Source organism: Anas platyrhynchos, chromosome 1 (genome assembly GCF_047663525.1).
Source record: "Anas platyrhynchos isolate ZD024472 breed Pekin duck chromosome 1, IASCAAS_PekinDuck_T2T, whole genome shotgun sequence".
NCBI lineage: Eukaryota > Metazoa > Chordata > Aves > Anseriformes > Anatidae > Anas > Anas platyrhynchos.
In genome coordinates, this window is record NC_092587.1 from 189,264,782 (window position 1) to 189,290,167 (window position 25,386).

At 46.8% G+C, this 25,386-nt stretch overlaps 1 protein-coding gene across 3 annotated transcripts in view; it reads left to right on the top strand.

Annotated features, from left to right (window-relative positions):
* The first annotated feature begins 1,801 nt into the window (after positions 1 to 1,801).
* The window catches only part of ARHGAP20 (Rho GTPase activating protein 20), a 60,420-nt gene continuing 36,835 nt past the window's right edge, over positions 1,802 to 25,386 (top strand). Inside the window, exons 1-2 of one of the 3 annotated variants that reach the window (XM_027468631.3) lie at positions 1,802 to 1,976; positions 11,504 to 11,589. In XM_027468631.3, coding sequence (XP_027324432.1) covers positions 1,878 to 1,976; positions 11,504 to 11,589 — 185 coding nt within the window. In that variant the 5' untranslated portion in view covers positions 1,802 to 1,877. Of the gene's footprint in view, positions 1,977 to 3,852; positions 4,003 to 4,034; positions 4,542 to 11,503; positions 11,590 to 25,386 lie in introns of those variants that run through there. The other 2 variants (XM_072032716.1, XM_072032715.1) reach the window with 2 other exon arrangements.

Genomic DNA, 25,386 nt, shown 5'->3' on the forward strand with positions numbered 1-25,386 from the left:
GGGTGCCGGCAAGGTTTTGTCACGTCGAAGGAAAGATTGTGTGAATTCAGAGAGTGGGAAATGGCACAACTACACACACGGTGCACACACCTCTGTCCTGGTGTCCACTTCTCCTTGGGGACATTCAGGGCAGCCCAGGGGGTTTCTGAGCCCTGACACACCACCACGGTGTCACCCAAGAGCTATCACCGGGCAGCCAAGTGCTTGTAAATGTCTACAGCTCGTTTTTGGTTTTTTGCAAAAGGTGATGAGGAACAGCGAAGAGGTGGATGTGGGAAAGCCCAGTGCTTCCGCAGAGGAGGCAGCAGCGCTCAGGCTGCATCCCAGGCGTTAATATTTCATCTGCCCTTCGCTTTCCATTACATGGTTCCCCTGCCTTGCAGAGAGCAGGGTGCAAGCAGCGGGCAGGTGCCCACATCGATCTCGGTGACGGGAGCACTGAAGCACTGTCCCGTGGAGCTGCTGGGCCTTCACAACCTGCCAAGGTGGCCCCACAAGGTGACACCAAACATCACCATTCCCTGCTGTTTCAGGTGTGCATGGCAAGTGGCCACTGCCTCGTGCATTTGTGCATCAAGGAGAACCTAGTGGGAGCTGATCCAGAGAAGTGGCATTACAGAGCCGGACCAAGTCCTGGTACAGAAGGAAGATGGGAGATGGGAACAGCTGCACGTGTGATGGCAGCGCCTCTCTTCTTCTGCCTTTTTTCGGTGCTCAGGACAAGGAAATGCTCACAGAGCCTGTACCCACCGCAAAGGCAGGAGATAAAAGCCCACCTCCCAACGTGGACAAAGCCAGGATGCGAACGAGCTCCTCCACAGCCTCGCCACCCCTGCCTACCACCAGCACGCCTCCTCCCAGTTTCCAGCCGGGATTTATTCAGAGCCCGTTCCCACATGGTGACCTTGGGTCAGTGCCACCCACTGGCTTCCAACGTGTTGCTGGTGGCCTTCTGGAACAGCACCCCACAGCATCGCCTCAGCACCCCCTAACACCCCTCAGCACTACCTAGACATCCCCTCAGCACCCCATAACACCTCCCACCACCCTCTAAGCACCCCCAGCACCCCCTAAAACCCTTCAGCACCCACCCAGCACCCCCTGGGCATCCCCTCAGTACCCCTAGCATCTCAACACCCCTAGCACTCCTCAGCACTCCCCAGGAGCTCTCAGCACCCCCCAGCACCCCTCAACACCTCCTATCACCCCTCAGTCCCACCTAACACCTCCTCAACACCCCCTAGCACCCCTCAGCACACCTCAGTACCCCCTAAAACCCCTCAGCACCCACCCAGCACCCCATAACACCTCCTAGCACCCCTCAGCATCCCCTAGCATCCTTCAGGACCCCCCAGCAGCCCCCTGGACACCTCAGAACCCCCTAAAGCCCCCTCAGCACCCACTCCAGGTCCCCTCAGCACCCCCTAAATACCCCCAGCACCCCCTCAGCCCCCCAGGGGCAGCACCCCAGCACCCCCTGCCCCCTTCCCCTCCAGCAGGGACCCCCCCAGGCCATGTCCCTGCCTTATGCAGGAGCCCTGGGACCGGGGGGGGGGGGCTGAACCCAGGACCCCACAGCCCCCTCCCCAAACCCCCCCTCATTCCCCTCAGCCCCACACCGCGCATGCGCACGACCACTCCCCTCTCCATCCCCCCCCCCCTTTTATCCCCCCCCCCAGCGGGGCGCATGCGCCTCACCCCCCCCACCCCCCCAGCACGGAGAGGGGGGGGCCGGCTTGCTCGGAGGTGGGCGTGGCTTGGCGAAGGGGGCGTGGCCAGCAGGAGGGGGCGTGGCCTGTCGAGGGGGCGCGTCCCGCGGTGCCGCGCCGTGCCCATGGTGCGGGCGGCGGGGCGGGGGCGGCGGCGGCGGGGGGCGCATGGCCGCGATGTCCCCCCAGCAGGAGCACCTGGGGCCGGCCCGCTCGGCCTCGGTGAGCGGCGAGGGCAGGGGCTTCGCCGCCGCCGACAGCAAGAAGGTGAGGCCGGAGGCGCTGCCGGTGCCCACCGGGGACCCTCTGCGGGAAATAGAGGGGAGGGGGCGTCGGGGGATATGGGGATGATATGGGGATATGGGGTGTCCGCGGGGGGGTCCTGGAGGTCATTGGGGATCCTCCGGGTGGGCAGCGCTCCAGGGTGTAAGGGGGGAGCTGCCCGCCCCGGGAAGGGGTTGTGGGGGCAGCGGGGAGCAGCCCGAGGTGAGCCGGGGGGGTTTGGGGCAGGGGAAGGGGCTGTGCGGGGTGCGGGGGTCGCCGTGGGGATGCGTGGCTTGGATGGGGTTTGCGGGGTGGTCTTAAAGGGGAGCTCCGGGAGTGGTGATGGAGTGGCCGGGGGGGCGATGGGGAAGGGTTTGTCTGGGGCTGGGGGGTGCTGGGTGCTCCCACACGTGTTTTGGGGGAGAGAAAAGGACGAGCGGCTTCCCTGAGAGGCGCCCGAGCGAAAAGGAGAGCTGTCCCAAATCCGAAGCTGGGTGTACGATCTGCCTGCTGGGTGGCGTGGGGGCATCCAGCACGACCCAGAGCACAGCGCTGGCTCCTGCACGCAGCCGGCTGCTCGCCCGAGCGAGCTGCAACAACCACCTTCATCCCGCTGTGTCCAACAGGAACCCCTTTTTCCCCTTGGTTTATAGCGAGTGCTGTCGTGCTTTTCCACCCCAAGTAGGGCTGGGTGCCTTCCCGCACCAATTGTGCTTCACTGTGCCGCTGAAATCCAGGCACTGTCTGCCTTTAGGGGAGTGCGGTGCCGCTGGGTGCCGAATATGCTGGCAGGATTAGAATGAGTGGCCAGGTGACGGTGTCCTTCCTTAAATCCTTCCACCTGATGGCATGAATTTAGGATGCGTGGCAGAGAGGCTGAGCTCGTGTCCAGCCCTGCTGCCCAGCGGTGCCGGGGGCTTGGCCGGATGGAGAGCTGCAGAGCCGGGAGGGGTCCCAGTCCCTCTCCTCCTCCAGAGCATCAATTTGGGCTGGGAGGCGATGCTGTGAATTTCCCTGGGATGCGTCCGTGTGTGCCGTGTCCCACCAAGGCACGCGGCATCCAACCTGCCCAGGGCAGAGATCGCTGTGAAATGTTTGCCCGGACAGCCAAGGCTCGTGCCATGGTTCGTACCCGGTAGGTTTGTGGAGAGGGAGCACGATGCACCTGCACAAAGTGGTGGAGTGGCTTCTGCTTGCTGCCTGGCTGGATGAAATGATGGAGAAGATGCTCACCCTCTCTGATCCTGCAATCTGATCTGAGACAGCTACACGCGTGGCTTTGATTTTCCTTCTTCCACCTCTTCGATTTTTGCTGAGGACCGAGTGCCGTGGACCTTGCTGCCCCGGCGCCAGACACCACCTGGGAGGAGGAGGGATGCTCGAGCGCTGTGAAGACGAGCACGGCTTTCCTCTGAGGTCTGCTTTGGGATCCGGCGTTGAGGACAAGTACTGATGGCAGCACTCGAGCTCCCTGTTCCTGCTCCTGCCGAAGGAACGCAGACCTTGTTTTCGCCAGCGCTGACAGGGGAGCGGGGATGTTACTTTTTACGGATCTTGGCAGCCCTCTTGGAATTCCTCGGCGTGCAGGCAGAGGCGGCGGGGGGACGTTTGGAAACCTTCCTGCCCAGCAGCCTGCAGCCAGCCCAGCCCAGCGCCCCGATCCCCTCCCACGGTCCTGGTGCTCCCATGAGCATCCCGGCACAGCATCTCTCTATGCCTCGCCGGGGTGGAAGCATCCTACCTTTTTGTTCAACGTTGGGCTCGAAGCTGGATCTCAGCGTCAATTTGAACATTTTTTTCCCTACTAAGGCCCCCGAGTCTCTCTGAATACCTCTGTTTTGACTCCCGCACAGTGCCAAGGCACCACACTTTTTGACAATCCTGCAGGTCTTTGTTGTGGCAGGAGAGATTGTGCTGCTGCTGTGGTGACAAGAGATCAGCTTTGATCCTGGTGGCACAGCATGGCAAGGTGAAATACATATGTCATGCTGTTGCTCATTCTGACACAAACGCCCCCAAATCCAGCATGGTGAGCGGCCACCGAACCTTTCTCTTTTTATTATTTCGACCTTTGCCAAATGAAATTTATTCAACTGAGATTTGCTGCGTTGTTCTGTGGTCGTCCGAATTCCTATTTTATCTCCCACTTGGCTGTCAAAGCAAAGCTGAAGGATCACATGCTTGATCACATCACAAGACCGAGAGATAGAAATTGTCTAGGACTCACTTCATGTATTTTGGGTGCCCCTTTAGACTATTTTTTGGGGGAACACTTCCTCTTCTTTCTGTGCAGAGCAGCCTGCACTGCTTGCATGCCTCACGCACACTGTGGGGTTCTCCTATTAAACGCTTGTAAGGCATTCGAGACACCCTGCTGAAACATGACATTGAAGTCCAGTGTCTTAGTGACTGCTTTTGGAAAATCCTCAGCCAGATTCTCCCCTTTACTGGGCATACTGGGGTTGCTGGACGATGCTGGGTCGGCCCACAGCGCAGTTTTGTACTGGCTGTTTGGTTTGGTAACCGCTACCAGTAAATTGATGCAACTCTGAAGTGGGCTGAAGTAACGTGAGTAAGAGTGATTTTACTGATAGAGCTTATTTCTACAGATTTATCAAAACAAACTATTCAGCATGTCTTTTATGCCAGGATATCTGTGTCAGCAGTAACAGCTGCGGTCATTTAACTGTATTTATAAGTTTCTGGTGTTTCACTTCTCCCTTCACAGAGGGGTTAGATTCCAGCCAGTGCCGCATATTTTACACAAGACAATATTTGTTAACATAAGCAATCACTCTTAGGATTTTTTGCTGCCTCCTTGAAAATTTCAAGTGACTACTTATAATTTTTGTGAGGCTCGGCAGTTCTTTGTATTTACTCACACGACGTGTACAAAAAGTTAACCATTTTGTACGATAATATTTGTTATTTGAGACAAAATGTGGTATTCCCCTACCATAAAACTATGTTTCTTTGTGATCCTGCTCACACATAGGGCCGCAGTTTGCTGTCAGGAAAAGGAAACTTGTTTTCCTGATGGTGTACTAAATGGATAAAATTTAAGCAAATTGAATTGGAAGAGTGGAGGCAGTCAGACATAGTCTTCATCCTCTTCTTTGTCTTACCCTATGAAGATGTCTTTGCCATTATGCTTGATGACACCTTGCACTCATGCCCTTATATATAGGTTTTTGACATAAAGCTCCTTAAGGCTGATTGCTCCTTCCTGTGAGTTTCTGTCCTCTCTGCTTTCATCCTGCCTGAGGATTTGGGGGGCTGTGGTCAAAATCACACCATGCATGCAGTGCCAGAAGTCTCGGCTCTCCAGGATCACTTCTGTGATGTGTTGGACATCGGATGATTCCTGTCATCCTGCAGACGTACCCTGTAGCATCTCTGTAGCATCTCTGACGAGGGCTGAAAAAACCTCTGTTTTAATGAATTAAAATGACAAACCTCTGTTTTAATGAATTCATCCATGGGATGGAATGACCTCGGCGGGCAGTGCTGGCTTGTGATAGCTTTATGTGATGTGCCTGGTGCTGCTGCTTCAATCCAGAACTAGAATTAGCCATCCCTCCTCTGTCTGTCCATGAGAGAAATGGAAAATTAGGCACAAAACAATGTGTTCTAGCTCTTACATTTCTTGGTCTTGCTTTTTTTTAGTCCCACATGATGGCAGCAGGAAGGAGAGGGACTCAGCATGCCATGTAGAAGCCAGCACCCAAGAACTGCATGTAGCACATCGCTGTCTCTTTACTTAACGCTGCTCGAAGTATCCACGTGTAGTGGGGGCAGTCTGCTCCCTCTGTCACCTGTAAGCTGGGTTACCCGCAGGTTCTTCCATTAGGTTTTTCTTTCCACCTTTGTTCTCCATCTGCCCCGTGCCCTCCAGCAGCTGCTGGTCCAAGATGAGCAGCGTTTTCTTCCCCTCTCTTGGTAGCTCTTTCCTCCTTGCCATCATTTTCTCCATCCAGAATGGCTTTCTTTTTAGGAAAGCCCTTGTAAGTAGAAGTACCCTGCCAGCATAAACACAAGCACGTAGTTTTGTCACCTGCTCTGCGGTGATGGTAAAAGGGCTCCCCGCGGGACCTGGCCGTCTCTCGGGCACACGTTCAGCTGCCCGAGCCAGCGGTGCACACGCAGCCATCTTCTCACCCTCTTTATAGGGGCCCAGGAATGTTACAGGTCACCGTAGGGCCATTTCTTGCTCTCCCCAAGCATAAGAGATTCTTGTCATTTGTGGTGTTTTTAGGCAGCCATGCACCGTGAGTCTGACAACCGCCGGATTATGGCATGGGGGAAGAAGGGATTTATGGCCTCTCGTAAGAAGCCCAGTGATAGAGAGAGTGATGCCCACTTGCCTTGGAAAATTATCTCCTGGCTGATGAGGATTGTGCTGATTTTTTCACTGTTTGTCAGGCAGCGAGCTGAACTTTGTTGTGTGGGTGCCTGTAAAGGTTTGTGTTCTGCCCCTTGGTTCCTGCCTGGCTGAACCAGAAACGTGCCTCACGGATCTGTTTTGTTGCTCAGACAACAAGAACAGAGTTTGCATGGGTGAAATCCCTCACTGTTACTAACGTAGATAGTTTTATAGAGCAGGCTTTGTTAAAATCGGACTTCTTTTTGTTAGAAAAATAAAGCAGCGGGAGGGAGAGCTCAGCCACTTGAGCGCAATCCCGAGTACATCTGGGTGCCGTCCCTGTCACCCAGTCAAATGACCCAGGCACATGGCCCAGCCTTGACCCACTTCTGGAGCGAGCCTGTAAATCAGGAGCCTGAAATCCTTTCATCTCTGGGGAGGCTTTTAGCAAGGGTGTCTGCGAACTGCTGAGGAGGCATTTCTGCTGCATCCACCTGTCAGTTAGGAGCCGAGTGCCCTTTTCGACTATTTCATGTATGAATCCCTCACATAGCACACAGGTAAAACCATTTCTTCAGCCTTAACTCAAGCCCTTCACTATGAAGACGATTGCACCGTACAGTGTTAAGCTCACAAATTCTTCTGCTCCCCGTCCTTTACTCCGATAGCAAAGAGAGGATTGAGCTGATTAATTCAGCCCCGTTGGTCGCCTTAGTGTTTTTTTGCAGTGGGTGGAGGAAATCGGCACTTCTAGGTCAAGACTCGTTTCATCTTCACGAATAAAGCAGGACAGGTGAACTGTGCACTGAACGTGTCCTTTTCTCTCTGGGGACCAGAAAAGGAGCACGGAGCGGGTGGCTCAGGTGTGCAAGGCTGAAGCTGGGTGGGGGGAACCCTCCCGTGTGTCGGCCACGTGCAACAACCCAGCGGGATGGGTGCTGTGCTCCTGGGGAAGCCCAGCACAGCCCAGCCCAGCCCAGCCCAGCAGCCCCTTTTTCTCCTGCCCGTGCCTACCTGCTGCCTCCCACACCTCCGCAGGAGCTGCAGCAGGGTAGCTGCACGGGGTTTTGCTGCTCTGAGCACTTGCAAAATGTTATAAACGCTCTGTATCTGGTTCCCAAGTTGTTTTTCACCGCAAAAAGAAATGTAAGTGCCACACATTTTTTTCATGCGCTCTTTATATTATTTATGTTCTGCCATTAGCTTTCTAAGCTTGACGTGGTTAAGTGATGTACACAAATCACAAGAGTGCTTTATCTTCGGTTTGATGCCTTTTTAAAGGCAGCACGCAGATGCTGCTGCTTCCTTTTTTGTGGAGTGGGGATTAATATCCCACCTCAGATATATTCATTTACATAAATTCCATACAATATCAGTATCCACTTCAGCTGCTAGCCAAATTAGCTGGATGTAGGCAGTCTGAAGTAGGTTATTCCTGCAGCCACCGACTCGTGAGATACTTGTGGAAGTTGTGCTTTAAATTTAACCCTGCTCCCCATACGGGCTCTGATTCATGAGCAGAGCCAGCACGGTTTCCAGTCGTGGTTTGTGAGGTTGCTGCCCTCAGCCCGGTGGGCTGATCTGCTCATAAACCACCTACCACCAGAGTTTACAAAATAGTGGTTCAGAGCATAGGTGTGATCGTTATCTGGGGTAAGCTCATTCTTTTGAAATCTGTAGCCCTACGCCTGTTTGCAGCAGGCGAGAAGCTAGCCAAACGCTGAAGCGTACCCCCGGTCCTACAACCACAAAAGCAGCCCCTTTTGGTTTCTGTTAAAAAAGGAGTTGAGGCAACCACCAGCAGAAATGCAGAAAGTATGAAGTTAAACCTGAACTCGAGGGGAGGGGGTAGGGAACTGAAGGTTTTCAAAGCGAGGAAGGCAAAGATAAGTCTGGTTTGTCCCGGCTGATACGAGATTATCATCTCTGCATCTGGCACACTGTAAACATTCATTATGGATCCTGATTTTATGATACATTTCACATGGCTGTGACTCAACCAGAAAGTATGAGGATTTCTCCCCGTGTTGGCCTTTCTAATATTTACATGAAAAAATGGGAGGTTATGATGTGGGACGCGTTGTGAAATGCTTCTCCGTGTCCCATGCTTCGGTACTTGGTCGTTGCATCTCCTTTTGCTCCCAAACATCTGCTCTCACTGCAGCTGTCCAGGATGTGTCTGCTCCTCTCCACATTGCCAGGGGGACATCCTTGCACATGTAGCAGCGGGGAAACGGAGGGGGGCAGACGTGTGGGTCCAACCCAGCCAAAAATGAATTCGTCCTATTCCTTCTCAAAATAAAATCGAGTCAAGTCATCAAGATGGACTCTTATTTTCACCACGCAGACTCTGTACATGGCAAACTAAGAACAAAACAACCCCTAATTAAAGAGGTTATAAACAATCTCTGTAGTTAATGTCTCTGGGTAACGTTTTTATTTGCATACAGCTGACCTGACTCACTTCGTTTTTGCTGTGAAGATTTTCCTTTTCCAAATCGCATCAGTGATCTTCTTCATGTTTTCAGGCTCTTTTTTTTTCTTAAAGTTTTGCTTAACAGCTTCAGCCTGTACTAAGAGGCTGCCCAGAAAGGCTGTGCAACCTCCTGTCTGGAGGTAACGCAGACCTTGGTGAACCACAAACATCCTGGGATCCCCTCCTGCCTTGGGACTACCAGAAGTTTGACTACTTGTGGTAGTCCTAAAATTTACCTTAGTCCTTGGATATATAAGTCAAGGTTGGAATTTCACAGGCACTATTGAACACTGCTAGCCCAAGCATGAAAAAGATTGCCATAATTGAGAGAGATATTTAGGATGCGAGGAAGCATCCTAGGACATGAGGATACGGCCTCAAGTTGTGTTAGGGGAGGTTTAGATTTGATATCAGGAAAGATTTCTTCATGGAAAGAGTGTTTAGGAATTGGAATGGGCTGCCCAGGGAAATGGTGGAGTCGCCATTCCTGGAGGTATGTAAGAGACGTGTGGATGAGGCGCTTAGGGACAGGGTTTAAGTGGTGGACTTGGCATTAAGTGATGGTTGGGCTTGATGATCTGAAGGGACTTTTCCAACCCAAGTGATCCTATGATTTCAAAATGCTACATTTTTTTGTGTCTTTCTTTTCGGACCTGAGCAGTCAAAGTATATAAGATCTCTAGAAATAATCACCAATCCCCCACTGCATTTACAGGAGCTGAGATGCTCCAGTTCAAACCACCCCCTGAAAGCCACCTGCCCCAAAATTGAGACTTGCAGTGAATTTCTGATTGGGAGTTGATGCTGTGTATGAACTCCTACAAAAACTGATGGTTAGGTGACATCTATGGCTTCCTTTCTGTAGGATTTTAGATTGTGTTGATGTACAGGCCTCCTTTTGCCTTCACATTTATAGATATGCCACTTTTAGAAATGCTAGCAGATTCTCAGTTTTTCCAGCTGTAAGGTGTACTGATTTCGTTCACTAGAAAAATTTAGCACAGTATTTTCTTTCCTTTTTTGCTCAGTTAACTTGTATTTGGATGGAAGACATCTAAATGGTCTCAGACCTAATTTATCGGTCTTGAGATGGTTATTTCTTGATGTCAGAAACGGGTAGGAGGGAATCATTTTTAAGGGTGAACTGAAATTACAGTTGTATTTGTGTAACTGAATATCTAAAAAAATAAACAAGCATGCTCTACATAAATAAAGGGGAACAAAAAAACCCCAAACAATGCTAACAAATGCATTGCAGTGAGTAAAAGAAATAGACTTGCCCAAAGCAAAACACGTAGTGCTGTCGAATTTCTGTCCTCAGAGTGAAGCTTACTGTGCACCTGCCCAAATAAAATGCGTGCCACATCCAGAGCATAAATAGGCAGAAATCAGTTGTTCCCTAATGTATTTGTTCCTGGCATTTGGTGGTTAAATAGAAAATCTAGTTTAGTGATTAGCTGCGAGCAATGAGTTCATGACTGTCAGAGGCGTGTTTGTTTGGGTGCTCCCGGCGGTGCCCAGCCTGGTGCGAAGGACCAGCACAGGACACCGGTCTGTCTGGGTCTTGGGAGGTGCTCAGCCTCATTCCTCTTGTTCACCGGTTTACTATGAAAAATATTTGAGCTAAATAAGGTAACAACCATCCTCCTGGTGGAGAGGCAGTGAGGGAAGAGGTCACGCACCTCGGCAGCAGGAGGCTGCACCACCGCTTCCTAGAGCAGCTCCAGGGTTTGGGCCAGGGCTCCTCAGTCCTATTTCTGGCTGCAGGAGGGGAAAAAAATACGGTGGTGAATACATTTGTGCTCAGGGCAATGTGTGTTTGTGTCTTCAGCACATGCTTTTGAAAATTTCTGCCTCTGGAGAAAACAGCGTTGTTTATTTGCTCGGTATTTTTATTGTGGTATTCAACTTCACGCAATGGGAATCCGTACTCCCTTGATAGCTACTGATATTTTCATCTCCTACCTGTGCTTTGTTTTATTTTTATTTATTTATTTATTTATTTCCTGCTGCATTCCCTGTCTTTGAGTGTTCCCTTTTGCCTATTCCCTCCTAGTTTTTCTGTGCCTTCTGAGAGCTGCCCTGCCTCTCACTTCCCTATTTTGGCCCATACGTGATCAGGAATGAAAAAAATGTCATTAATGACTACCGAGAGACAAGAGGTAATGTTCCAGTTAGATTAATAGGGAAGAAAACTGTTCATACCTCTTTAGAGTTCTAAAGGTTTGGAAAAACCTTTTAGCCTTGTGTAGCAGGTAGTCTTAGTGGGGTAGAATTCAGACCCTAATTTATGATATATGTCAGACCAGGCACAGAAATGTATCAAGCATTTGAAAGTTGAATCACCATCCAGATTCCTGATACACTTAAAGTACAATAGATTCTTAAGGGTCAAAAAGTGTTTTAGGAAATGCTGTAGATGTTTATTTCATGTATGCAAGACCTCAGGCATCTCTGTATGGACACTAATGATCAACTTTTCTGTATCATGGGCTTCCTGGCCATGCTCCCATTTTTCTCAATCTGTGATATTTTGCGATCATTTTCTTCTCCCAGGGCTTCTGATGGCAGTAACTTATCTTTTATTTTCCCATGGCCTGAAATTGGAGTCTGTTTGCAACAAGTCCATATGCATGCACTAATGGTTCCCAATCTCACCTATGATTTCATTTTGTTTCTCTTTCCAAACAGAAAATGAAGAGCTTGGCCCAAAGGCGCCAGTCTGCACCATCTTTGATCTTTGTCAAAGCTCTTAACAGATCGAGATCCGTCTCAAGGTGAGTTTTGCTGGCTGTACACGCAGTACTAGGCATATCTCGGTTATTGTGGGATCGTACCATTTAATTTGAGCTTGGTTCCTGCCATGGATCTGCTGCATGATACCGTCTCTCCAGGGCTGTGGAAGCCCAGGCTGGTTTAGGGCAATGCTGTGGGCCAGGGTCTGGTGGTCACCACCTACTCTCATCCTCCCATAAGAGCTTCTAGGACTGTGTGTGTGCGTGTGTGCAAGTCATGTCTCCTGCCAGGATCAGCCTTTTCTCCTCCCTTGCCACCCCAGTGTAAAGCGACCACAGAAATGGGAGCTTCTGTGGAGCTCTTCCACTGTCCATCTCTACCTCCTGACCTGCCATTTGGACCACTCTGCATACATAATTTTATCTTCCTGCACCTACAGTTCATTAGACTTTAAACTTAGAAAACATAAGTGTTTATCGAGAAGCGAACCATCTGGTAGGCTGTTAATGCTTCCAGCTGTGTAGAGCTCTTTACTAAGAAACATTATTGAGGGAAATTAAAGTATGGCTTTGTAAGGAATATTTTTTCCTACACTGTGGTGTGTTAAGTAGTCAGTATGTGAGCTTTGGAAAGTTTTCTGTGTTTGATCTAACCAATACCTGGTTTCATATTTGTCATCACACAGAATTCCACAGTATTTCAGAAACCTGTGAAAGTATTCTGTGAAAACATCAGAGTTGCAAAATAGGGAAGGAAAATGAGTTGAAACTACTTGCAGGTCTTTTTACTGGCTATGACATGAAAGAGAAAACTTAGAAATGAATTCCTAAAGGCGTTTGCACCTTTTTGTGTAGTCTAGTGGCCTGAGCATTGGACCGAGAGCCAGCAACATGTGTTCTGGTTCTGGCTGTAAAATTTCTTCTGTGGCCTCTCTCCGACTTTGTTTCCAAGTCTTTAAAATAAGTCGAATAGGTATTTTGTAACCCCTTCATGGGAACATTAAAATGCTTTGATTGTCTGTACTATCATATTTATCTTCCATTTAGTACTGTTTCTTCACTGTATTTGTAGTGTGCGTAGTTGTGATACCACCCTTGGGGCATAGATCACAAAACTGAGGTTCTGAAATTAGAGATGGACTCTTGCTGTGGGGGACAGCAATACCTGAAGGGTACAGAGGACGAGAGATTGGATCCCTCAGCCCTCTGATTTCAGGGTTTCCTGCCATTTATACACCTGTGTCTGCACAGGGAGTCACGGAATCACAGAATGGTTTGGGGTGGAAGGGATCTTAAAGACCACCTCGTTCCAACCCTCTGCCATGGGCAGGGACACCTCCCACCAGATGACATTGCTCAAAGCCCCATCCAGCCTGGCCTTGAACACCTCCAGAGATGGAGCAAATGTCTTCCCTTCAAGCTGTTAATGCACTCTTGAAAGGAGGACATTCCCTTCAAGACAGTCACACTACTAAAATAAAATTAACTATATTCAGAATTCATGTTTCAGAACTTCGTCATTTGCCTGCTGGGGTTCAGACATAATCATTTCTCTTCAATTTTGCTTTTTTTTTGTTGTTGTTTTATTTCCTGGCTCATGAGTATCAGAAATTGGCCATAGCTGGAGAGCCTCTAAGTGAGATAATACTCAGCATGTAAATTTGCACCTAAGAATTTTACACTGTTTCATAAGTGTAACTATGTCTTCCTTATATAGTCCAGGTCAAAATTCTTTCCAGATCTGGTGTGCAGAAGGATTTTTTTTTTCTTTTTCTGTAAGACTAGTTCGCAGAAACTTTGTGGTGTAGAGGACTGAAGAGTGGGAAATGTTGCCTTGTTCTGCAGGAAGGGCAACGCTTTGCCCGACAGACCCTACCACTTCCAGAGCTGGAATTTGTTGTTGGATTTTGCCTCAGCCCTGCCTGTCCTCTGCCTGTGGCATGCCATGGTTTAGCTGCTGCTGTTGTTTTGAACTGAAGTCTGTGACCTTAGTGAGAGGTGTCTGGTGAAGTCTGAGGACCCTGGAGGCCAGAGCAGGTGATTTTGTGGCTTTGAAGTCTATCAGTGAGAGACTAACACTTTGGATGATGTAGTGTTTATTATTGTTCGCAGGAGCAATAATTCTCACCTATGCCTGACTTCCTTGTTTGGCTGTGCAAAACACATTCCTCTTCATCACGAAACTGATGGATGAGCTTGAACTTTCTCCTCAGTTTGTTGTGTAAATGCTTAACTCCTGTGAAGTGCTTTCTCTTAAGGCAAGCTAGAGAGCAACAAAATGACTTCCCTTGTTTTCTAATCTCCTCCAAATGTTTTATCTCAGAACTGTCTCAGCTCTTAGTTCCCTTTCTTGTAGACACAGCCAGCCTGCAAAATCCATTATTCTCCTCTGGCAGTGAACCTTAATAGCGGGACTCCATAACACTTACTTGTTAATGGTTGATTAATGACTTGTAGATAATAAAGCTCCTATCTGAAGTTAGCAAACATCTGTGAGGGATTTATATGAATCCTCTCACCTCAGCAGCTGGCTCACCTCAACATTTGTTGAAATTAATGAACAAGTGCAAAGTTTAAAAGGGCAGGAAATACTTAGAAGCACAAGTCAGCTTGTATTTTTATACCATTTTATATGTCAGGTGCCCTTGGATTATATACAGGGCATTTTCATAAAATGTGGTGGCAGCCATTTGAGACCTACCTTTGGGCAGTTTAAAGTTTATTAATGGTTTTCAAAGAAACCATTGTGACATCTGGAGATGGCTATTTCAGCATTCGGAGGATTGAGGTTTTTTAATGGTAGTATTGCTGTAGCTGTGACAGCGGGAGGATGCAGGTGAGACAAGAAGATCTAGCTGGAAAAAGCAGACACTTTTGTTCCAATTGCGCTCTTCACTCCTGAAAGAGAAGCTAATTGGAAAGTCTTGTGTGCTTAGAAGCTTGTCTTCTTTTTCCCCTGCTATACCATTTGGTTTAATGAAAGTTAGACCTTCTTTACAGATCTTGCCTTGCTACATCAGCCATATAAAAAGAGTTACATGATAACTTGGCTTGTGGAGGAATTTTGAGATGACTTTGAACAACATGGTCATGTACAGATGAGCAACCATGCAATCCCCATCTCACTCAATTGTAACTGTAAATAAATAGTAAATAGTATAGATATTGTACTGGAATTCAGGCCCTTACAACCAACAGATGAAAATATGCAGACTATTCATTGCCTCCTGGTTTTGCTCCTTTTTTTGTACAGTTTATCTTTCCTCACAAAGTAGTGATGAATAGGCATGCAAAGACTGTTTCACATCATCCCATGTCTTCTTTGGAAGCACTTTGAACAAAGTTATTCCAGAAATACACCAAAAAAGTAAGCTTTTGATATTTTTCTTGGCTGATACTCAGATGCAGAAAAAAAGTTTGATTTTTAATGCCATTAATATGTATGAAATCAGTAAAGGATTTGGGTTAGTTGTATTTGGCCCTAGACCTGTTGCACAGTTGTAATTTTCCTCTTAATTTTCCTTTTTTCTTGGTGTCCTTTAATGCAAACTGCACAACTTAATGATATATTTCAGTGCAACACAAATTATGGGTTTGAAACAGAAATGTGTGAGGCCTTGATTTTTAAGCATTAGGTCTGGTCTTCTCAAAATAATTGACATTAATAATAAAGACCTGTTTCAAACCAAATTTGCAGGCTTTGTTCCGCTGTCCCTCAAAACAGTTTTCACATGTGACAGCCCAAGCTACTAAGTTTCTGCTCTGTGTTGGCAGACCTCTGTTCACGTGGAGGATACGTGACAGGGACAGCCAAATTCTGTGTTGCTGTCGCTAGCAGCTTCCTTTTTGCTAACGCGTGCCTCACAAGATCTTCCAAAGTGATATTTTTACATGCTTAATAATATAATTATTTACATGCCTTAATAATATAATTTACATATCTGAGTCTTCATAACCATTTATAGATATGTGCCGCTGCATGCTAAAGACATTAAAATATCAGCAATGAAACTGTTCTTTATTACAGAGTTAAGCATCTTTATGATATTATTTTGGTGTAAGCTGGAAGCAAGACTGGTTTTAAAATAAAATTAGATATCATTTTTAAAAGGTTTTATGAACAAACCTTTACAGAACCTGAAAAAGAAATACCTAAAAAGCCAGCCCTCCCCAATTTTATTATTCGTGTTTTACAGTCAAAGAAGTTCAAAGTGTAGGCTGGGGATTTGCGAAATCTGAGGTGTTTTTTTCTGGTCTGTAGGTAAAAGTAGGGTCGTGCTACTCATGGAGAGGCTGCTCTTTCTTCTTCCAGTGCACAGTAGATGACTCTGGCATGTTATCTTCCAGTGGCCAGTGCCAAATGCTAAATATCCCAGATAACGAAGATCATATGTGTAATCTAGTAATGCGTTCCACTTGGCTCTAGTCAAATACAAAGTGTTCCCGAAGTCTTGGACATTGTGTTTTCAGGGTTTTAGTCAGAAGATATGTGGATGATCCAAGCTATGTGACTAGATGAAGACAAAAATAGAGACTTCTAATAAATGTAAATTGCCAGAAGTCCTTAACTGTCTCTTTTTCACAGGAAGGATGAGTATTCGGTGTTTCAGACAAATCTGATTTTGGAGAGGAAGGGACTAAAAGTTCAGTGTGAATAACTAACTTAAATAGGTATTCCAGTTGTAATCATTTTGCTCATTCTTCACTCGTTTCCATGGTAGCAATTAATTTTGCCTCTGCAACATAACCTTTGTAAGACGCCTTGGGTTGGTGAGGCTCCATGACAGGGCTGTGGGTGAGGAGCGGGGACAACATGGTGCCTGCTGGGCTGAGGGCTGCCCTGCCACAGGGTACAGCCCAGTGGTTGTGTGAGACAAATAGTGCCTGGTGGCTAAACCTGAGGGGCTTTGCGGAACAAAGGCTGTCATATTGTGTGTGTACCTGCTTCTGTGTGCGCCTGTGAGGGTTACACCTGTAATCAGGGTGGGTTTTCACCTCTGGAGCCATTATACACCACTAGTGGTGGTGTGGGGAGTGGGGCTCAAAACCAGGACAGGAGGAATAATATACTGTCAAATACTGTCCCAACTTTTTTCCGTCTTAAATGAAGGCATTGCATCTGGGGGGTGCCTTTGAAGGCTGCACAATGGCAGTAAGGGGAGAGGATGGCAGGGTGACAAGTCACTTCAAACCCAGCACTGTGAGAGGTGCTGGAAGATTGATGGCCACTCAGGCAGCAGTGGCTATGGGGTGAGCCAAGGCCATGGTTTATAACTTGGGTAGTGCGGGGTCCAGGGATGGCGGTGGGTTGAAATCAGACATCACTGAAGTGATGTCTTCATCACTTCAGTGTCTTCACCACTGGTGTGGTGAAGCACTGGGCGTACAAGATCTGTACTGGCTCAAATAAGAGATCAGATACGTGGTGGAGCTCTTGTCCATGGGGGATTGCTTCACCTCGCCACCCAAGACCACTGCTGCTGCTGCAGGCTGGTGCTGGGTTAATGAGCAGTAGGCACGCACACACACAAATGAAATAACATCTCTAAAACCTCTCCCTGTGCCCTTGGACACCCAAATGGCCTGGTCACAAGTGACGAGGGCTGTTCAATGCCTCAGTTCACCCTCAGGAAGATGCATGCTGTGGAGGGCAGCCCTTCCAGGCCCTTTTGAAACCTCAGGGCTTTTTTTTTTTTTTTTTCTTTTTTTGTGTGAGAAGCTGCCATTATGGTAAAAGCTTCATTAGAAATTAAGTTTCTAGTCATCAAGATGGAGGAAAAATCCAGTTCCTAAAGACTCAGCCAAGAATGCAAATGAAGAGCTCTTCACTTCTGGATTTAATTTGTAAATTTAATTTGACCTTGACATTTTGGACCAGGATTTTTTCTGAAATTTTCTGTTTCGTGAAAAGTTTTGACGCTTTAACATTTTATCCTTAACTGGAATGGGCATAAATCTCTGAAAGAGAACTTCCCCAGAGTTCTCCCCTCAGTATATCATGTTTCTATAAGCAAGGCAAGGAAACATGAATTTGTGTAAAAATAGTGAAAAGTTTAAGAAAGACAAAACTATTTTGCATCAAATTGTTCTTTTTAAGTGAGTTGCACATAATTAAAATAACATGATGATATTGTTCTAGTTGTCATTTTTATAGAATTTCTAATTCACTCTTGATTTAAGCTAATTATGACACTGGAGTATTGTTTCCTTAAACCACGTGCTTGAACGCAAAAGTTATTTTTATGTAGTAATAGCTGGGGATAAAATTTTATTAACTGTTAACAAGGAACAAAGTGAACTTTCTGAGGCCTCAAATGGCCTTTTAACTGCAAGACTGGCATTCCTGTCCCCCTGCTGGTTTCTTTCTGTTTTGTTTTGTGTGTGAGCATGTGTGTGTATGTGTGCATATGTTTGTTTTTGATAAAACACATCGGTTCTTCATTTATTATATACAAAGTGGTTTGTAGCGATGTTTGTACATCTGGAGATTGAAATGAGCTGAGGCTCTCAGAGATATGCTGCCCTTTTATTAAAAGAAAAGAACTGAAGGTAAACAGAATGTGGGCCTGGAAGCAGGGTTTTGGAGGGATTGGAGTTTAAATGAGGGATTAATTTTACAATAAATGACTAATAGTTTAACACTAGTGCTTTAAGCCAATTCCCTTTTGGATAGAGTTGTGACAATTGGAAGCAAAGGCTGTAAGGGGCACTGCTCATCAGGATGAGTGCAGGGTTCATTCAGCTCATCCAGATGTCTCACTGCCCACATGTGCTTTTGGATTCAGCCATTTAGGGTATTTTTGGATTTAGTCTTGAGTCCTGGCAAAATACAGCCCTTGTCCAGCCATTATGCATCGCTGGTTTTAGACAATAAAATCTCTGCCAAGTGACAGTCTGGCCAAGCAGTTTGGGCAGCAGCATACCTGAGGAAATCACAGGACTGACTCACTCAGACTTCTTTGTGGTCATTTATCTTGTGTAAACAAGCAGAAAGCCTCTAATGATGTGCAGGCTGATGTGCAGCTTCTGCTGCTCCCACCTCTGACAAGGACCAGCATTAAATACAGACTGAGCTCTCCCGGCTGATACAGCATCACTTCTCCTCTTCCAGTTGCTTTCTCATGGTCTGCAAAACTGCTGGTGGGAAGTTTGTAATCGCACCATGGAAATAACAGTCTGCCTTTGGGTGTCTTCTGTGGCTCTCACAGATGCAGCTGCAAACATTGCTGTCTTTTAAACCCTCTGGCTGAGTCCCCTTTTCCTGGAGCACTGTTTTTTTCAGTAGTTGTTTAGGGCAGCGGTCTGAACATGCAGTATCAGGACTGAGGTGTGAAGGAGTCTGGCTCATCAGGTATTTTGGTGGGTGGAGACCACGGTCAGCATTGCAACAAGGGTTTGTGCCATCTAGCAGGCTTTGTGTAAGCTATGCTAGGCATCTCTGGCTTGTTCGCCAGGCAGGTCCCCACAGACCACCGTTGTTTTTGGTGAAGCTGCTGGCCACAATGTGTTCTTTCAGTGGAAATGAGTCACCCAGGTTCAGTTCTCTACATCCTCAGGCAACTTATCTTCCACTTCCAAAAGACTGATGCAACTACTATGTCTGTTCCCAGCATTTTTTTATTGCATGTCACCCACTGACACATCCAGGTTCAACCTTTCACATCCCATAGCTTCAAGTGGTTGTAAGCACTACAGTGAGTGCTTACACTTTCTGGCTCAGAAAATGCAGAAACGTCTTTTTCTGTCGCTCATGGTAAAGATCCTCACCTGAAGGAATAAACAGAGCTGAGGTGTTTTCATCCACCTTCCTTCCCTCTCCTCTCTCTGCATGTTGTTCTGGTAGTAAACCTGTCTCCCAGACTGCTCAGAGCATCTCATGTCTTGGATCTCCTCTCATAGACATGGTTGGTTGCCAAAGCCCTCAACTGTGGGCAGCCTCACGCTCAGTGTGGCTGTCCAGGAGTGGGACAGGTTTGCTGATTTACGTTGAATTTTTACAAGTAGGTCGCTCATCAGACACAAGCAAGCTCTTCTGGTAAATCAAAGGCTCAAAGAAACATGAGGGAAAAAGTCATCATGTAAAAGGCTCATGTGTTTCCCCCTGCTCCACACTACTGCTCTTTGCCACTAGCTTGCCTGTGCCCACTTCTCACATAATTACCAATTACCATCAGGTGCAGGGATTTTGGGGACTCTAACAGTTTTTTTTTTTACCCAGCTTAAGCCACTGCTGGAGTAGAAGCCTCTGACTAACCTGCCTGAGTCGCTCTGAAAAACTCCTGGACTGTGTAGGCATTGGTTATAAGGGAGTGAACAGGTGCCTGTGGCTGCCACTAATTTGTCTGCTGGCTGTTCCTAAGGAATCTGGGTCATTACACATGCGAGAGCTGGCAGCGGCAGGCATATCAAGTAATCTCTTCAGTGTAATAGGATAATTCCTGCGCTGTAGTACGAGTATCAAAATATGGTTTAAAGCCCTTGAAGCAAACCAAAGCCAGATTTGTTCCTGTTACAGCCGGGACAGGTGCAGTGAAGTGACAATCCCGCCTGACACAGGCACCCGTATTGGTTGTCCCTCGTAGGGAATCAGTCCCAAAAAACTCGTGCCAAGACAAGGGCTGGGCAGGTCCTTGCTTCAGGTCTTCACTGGAGCCCTGTGGAGCTCACCCCACGGCTGTGGGGACAGAGGCAAGGCCGAGTGGCAGCAGCTCCGGGAGGATAAAGCGTGGTGCCGGGGCTTATCTTTTAAGGGCGGCACTTGCAGCTATTTATAGGTCGCTTTGGATGTGATTACTTTGTTTAGAATCAGCAGGTTTTCACCTGAAAAAGGGCAACCAGGGAACAGCCACTGGCGGATTCTACCTTTGCTTTACCTGGCCGCATTTTTTGAAGTCTTGTAATGTTTTGAATGCATTTGCTTTTCCTCAAACTCGTTGCCGCCCAACTGCAGACTCTCCCCATGTGGCAGAAGCTGAGGAGAAGAGCCTAGGTGAACCAATTCTTGAAGAATGGGAAAATCAGAAACTAAATGGGAATGAGTGCTGAGCTGTGGGACTTTGGAAAGCCCCAAGCAGCCACCCTGGTATTACCCAGTAACTGCGTGAGGTGACTGGCAGGCAATAAACCTTTGAGCAGTCACCTAGAAACTGCTGTGCTTCCTTGTTAAAAAGACACAGTCCCACAAGTGCCTTATTCTGGCTCATTTACAGCCTGTGTACCAGGTAGCTGCCGACAGTGGGGTGTGCAGATGCTTACAGGCTCACGGACAGCCATAAATGATGTCCCAGAAGGGATTCCTAGAGATGCTCACAGCAGGCTTTTCACACGTGCACCTCAGGTTGGCCAGGCCTGTTTCTGCTGAGCTCTGCAGCATGCCCTGGCTATTTCTGGTAGCCCAAAATGCCTGGCTACTGCATGACCTGCACTGAACTCTTGTGATATATTTTGCAAGAAGACACTTGAAACCCCCACTTGGGCGAAGGGTTAATTTCATCCCTGAGGTAACTCACAAACAGCTGAGTGAAGCTACGCCTTCAAATGTCCCTATTGTGATTAAGTGGGATTAGATGTCCCAATTATGATTGCTGCTTCACAAAAAAGTTAAGGTAGGACAGAAACCACGCTACTAAAATAATACTGGACCCTCCAGGAGCGCACAGATGAAGCTGGCATCCTGGAGCACTCCCCTATGTCCCACCTTGGAAGGGGAAGGATGGAGCCAGGGTGGAAGTGGCAGAGGCAGCCTGTGCTTCCTGGCCTCTTGTAGGCCACGAGAAGCTCCAAATTCAGTGGAAACTGCAGTGAGGAACAAAGGATGGATTCTTTCCAAGAGCAAAACAGGTTTTATTGACTTCTGTAGGTGAATATATCCTCCCCTCACAGGGAGTCAAACCAAAATCCCTTGGAGTTGGTGGTCACCAGTTGAGCTGCATGGCAGGACTGGAGGACTCCCACACCGTAAGAGCTTTTCAATAGGGCTTAAATAACTTGCACTAAATTCTTTTCTGGTGGAAACAGGCAAAATATGACCGAAACGTGTGGTGCTAATTTATACCAATAGAGAATTTTGCCCTTACACTAAATTTTCAGTGTAAACACCTTGCAGCTGTTTGTTAAAATAAAATATATATATAAAAAAAGCTTGGAAGTAAACCAAACCACAAGCATGTTTCCTGTCTCCAGCCACTACACTGTAGTACATATTTGCTCTGCAGAAAATATTGTCCTTTTGGCTATGTAGAAATTACTTAAGTGCAGTTTGTTTGCTGTTATGCTGCCAAGCTTCCATTCTGAAACGTGTGAGGAGTTTTTTTAAAGATACTTTTTACCCTAAAGCTATATGTTGTTTTACTGCAGTCTTAATCATTTACTCATTTGTGGAAGACTGCAGAAAAAAAAATACACTCTTTGGCACCTTGAGCATATAGTGTAAACCATGTTCATTCACTGTAATATATTTTTTTTTAATTTTTAACAAGATTTTGACATCATGCGAGTACGATTTCAAATACAAATCAACTTTCAGAATTCTAGAATAATATAAGTTGGAATAATTTCTCAATATATTTTGAGTTAAAATGTGGATGCTGAATTTTAGAAGCAGTACCTGATGACTGAAATAGAAGTGGTAGCCTTGATTTCAGACCTAAAATGTAAATTTGTCAATTAATCAGGGCGAAACTTGCTCTATTAATATTAATCTTTCATTAGGTGCTTGTCCTGCCTGTGCTGGAGGTGGGGTTGAAGGCTCTGTGATCCCGTTGGGGCTCCCTGCTTTATCTGGGGTGCAGCATTTGCTGCTGCAGCTGGCTTGGGACTGGGGCTGGGGCAGGTAGAGTGAGGGCAACCCTGTGCCAGGGGCTGCCAACTGGGGCCTATCTTTCGGTGAGATTCACAGACATAGCCCCTAAAGGACAACAAAGCCGTGTGAAGAATGCCTCTGGTTTGTTCAAATTTGGTATTCATAAAATAAAAAAATAAAAAAAAAATGAAAAGACCTTGCAGCCACTAAGGCATCCTTACTCAAACAGGAGCATATATTTTATTATTTAGAAAATAAATAATGCTTTCTGAAAAACTGAGCAGATCTCACGTGTTTTGTTGCACAAAAGCTACTGTACATGATGGTGATGGCCTAGGAGGCTTGAACAGAGTGCTGCAGAAAATAGACTTGCTATTTCTGGAATGCTGTGCTGTTTTCACAGAGCACTGCTCTAACTGTGTAAGATTTACCATAGATAACAAAAAGCAAACGTGCCCAGCATCCTCAGAAAGAAGCTCCCTTAGCAGAACAGGAATCAAGTTGACAGCAGATTTTCAGAAATGGGTTGGTAGTCCATGTGATTAAGAGTTTTATGCTTGTCTCTCCAAGTCCCTTCTATAAATAGTCAGTTTGAGATTACACCAGCATACCAACTTTCTGTCAGCTCATACCTTACCTACCACCTTCCTGGAAAGCACTCCTACCCTCCAGGCTGATCCGTTTTGTGCTTACCTTCACCCTCTGGGTATAATTCTTATTTATTATAATAAAGTGCTGCATAAGCCTAGATGAAATGCATATTCCAAATCATGAAGCTGAAGTGGGAGGACGCATGAAAGATCCTGAGCATGTGGGTGGCTCCCCAGTGCATCGGTCGTGGCTGCAAGGCAGTGGCAGTAGCAAGTGGTTAGCACCTTTACAAATGCAAGATTATTATTACTTTTAAAATATATTGTTTTTTTTAATCTGCCTGTCTAAATAGGTCTCTGAGCTTGCAGATTGCTCTGTGTGGGTGAGCCATGTCTGCGTGGAGCCTCTTTCATGGCAAAGGAGCTGTGAGTGCTCAGCCCTGAAGCCATCAGGACTTGGCATGGCCGTGCCAAAGAGCTGGTGAGGGCAGGGCAGGCAGGCAGAGCTGTGGGCATCCTCATCATCAACATCTTACCCCGTCTATAAAATGGCTTGTGAGTTTGTGCCAAGCCAGAAGCTGTGTCACAAGGACATCTCCAGCTGGATGGTGTTAACACACAGAGCAATTTGCCAGTTCCTGCCTTTTTCCATCTATAGCTGGATTTGAGCTAATGGAAAAACAAACAAACAAACGAACTACATAGGACTTTGATTGTCCCACAACTGTTCTTCAAAGGGAAAGTCCCTTGCTGATGAATTTCAGAAGACCTGCTGTGTGTAAAGTGGCTGCAACCCCTTTTTTCCTCCCCCAGCCTTTCTGTTGTGGGCAGGGATTCTTTTCAAGCCATGCACCATAATGAGCTACCAGTGTGACAGAGGCTAAATTCATCAAGAGCATTTGCAGGACCATTTCTGTTGCCTTGCAGTCCCAAGCATAGCCATTTGGTTTCAGTGTACTAGAAAGGTTCTTCTTTCACTGCGTTTTTTCCCTTTTTTCTTTTCACACACAGAATGTGATGATCCGTTATCATGATGCTGCCAGGTTGGCCAGGATGTGGTATGAGACACATCCAACCCATCATTTATGATGAAATTAGATAGGTGTTGAAGCCCTGAAATGTTAGCGCTACACTTGAGTGCACTCTGAGCAGCCCTGGGACGCGGATCAGTGCTCACTGCTGTGTAACAGGTTTGGGTTTTTTTCTGCCTTATCTCAGGGGAGAGGGGGCTGCACGCTGCATCGAAGCTGTTTTCTTTTGGTTGATTAAAGAACAGTTCTCAGTACCTTAACGAGTTAGTTGTCTTGGATGCAAAATACTGCCTAACCACACAATGGGGGTAATGTGCCTTATGTGTTAAACAATTTCCAACAGCAAACAACCTTGGCTTCAGAGCTCCAGCTAAGAAAGCCTGCCTCATCAGCAAAAACATGAAGCGAACGTCTTCCAAGCTAATTGAAGTTTCTTCTGACAGAAGGTTTTAGGAGCCCAAGTGTCTGAAAAGGAGACACAGGAAGAAAGCACAAATATTGTTACCTGATTTCCAGTACAAGCTCTGTTAGGAAAATGACAGGAATTTGACAGAACTGCTTTTGGGGATATCTCAGCTGGTCCCATATCACATGTCGTCCTTGACTGATCTATCCATTTTGGCAAAAATCCGTAATGTGGGCTGGACTGCAGACGTTTCTTACTGTGCAGATAGCTGCTGTTTTCACTAGCCTCCAGCGGGTGTGAATAGCTCCTGCTTCTCTCAGTGGGTTGCTCTAGCCCAGTGCTGTGACTCAGTGATGAGAAGGTAGTGGCAGAAGTCGAAAATTCATGTGCTGGATTTTGCCTAAAGATAAGTTGTGGGTTCTTTAGGTCCATCCAGACCTGGATTTTGAGATATACAGAATAATCCTGTGGTCTCCGAGCACCACGAGGAGGTTTGGCATGAGGCTGACTTCATGAAGTTAACTTCAGAGGTTAAAGAGCAGAGTGTTGTTTTATTTCTATAGGTACCAGCCATGGAGAGAGCATCAGGGCTGTTTCCTTAGCTGCAGAAGTTATCATCAGAGGAGGGAAGGTCTGGCAGACAGTAGCCAAAACAACGGAGTGAGACTGAGGATGGAGCATGAGCAGTGTGCAAGAGGGATGTCATACAGCTGAGATACCTGCAATAGCTCATTCCAGCTTTAGGACCTTGGAGAACAGATTGTTCCTGTCAGGCATGTTACAGCTTAATCTAAATCATCGATGGAGTGAGGTCATCATCTACTGAAATCAAGGGGGGAATGTCATTTATCCTGTTGGCATAAATGGCATTTGGATTGTGGATTTTGTAACAGCTTAACATAGGCTGTTAAACTCTCATTGGAAAATACAACTTCTTCCATTGTTTTCACTTCAGATAAAAGCACAATGAAGCTGACATCTCCATTGCACTAAGAATTAAAATAAACACCT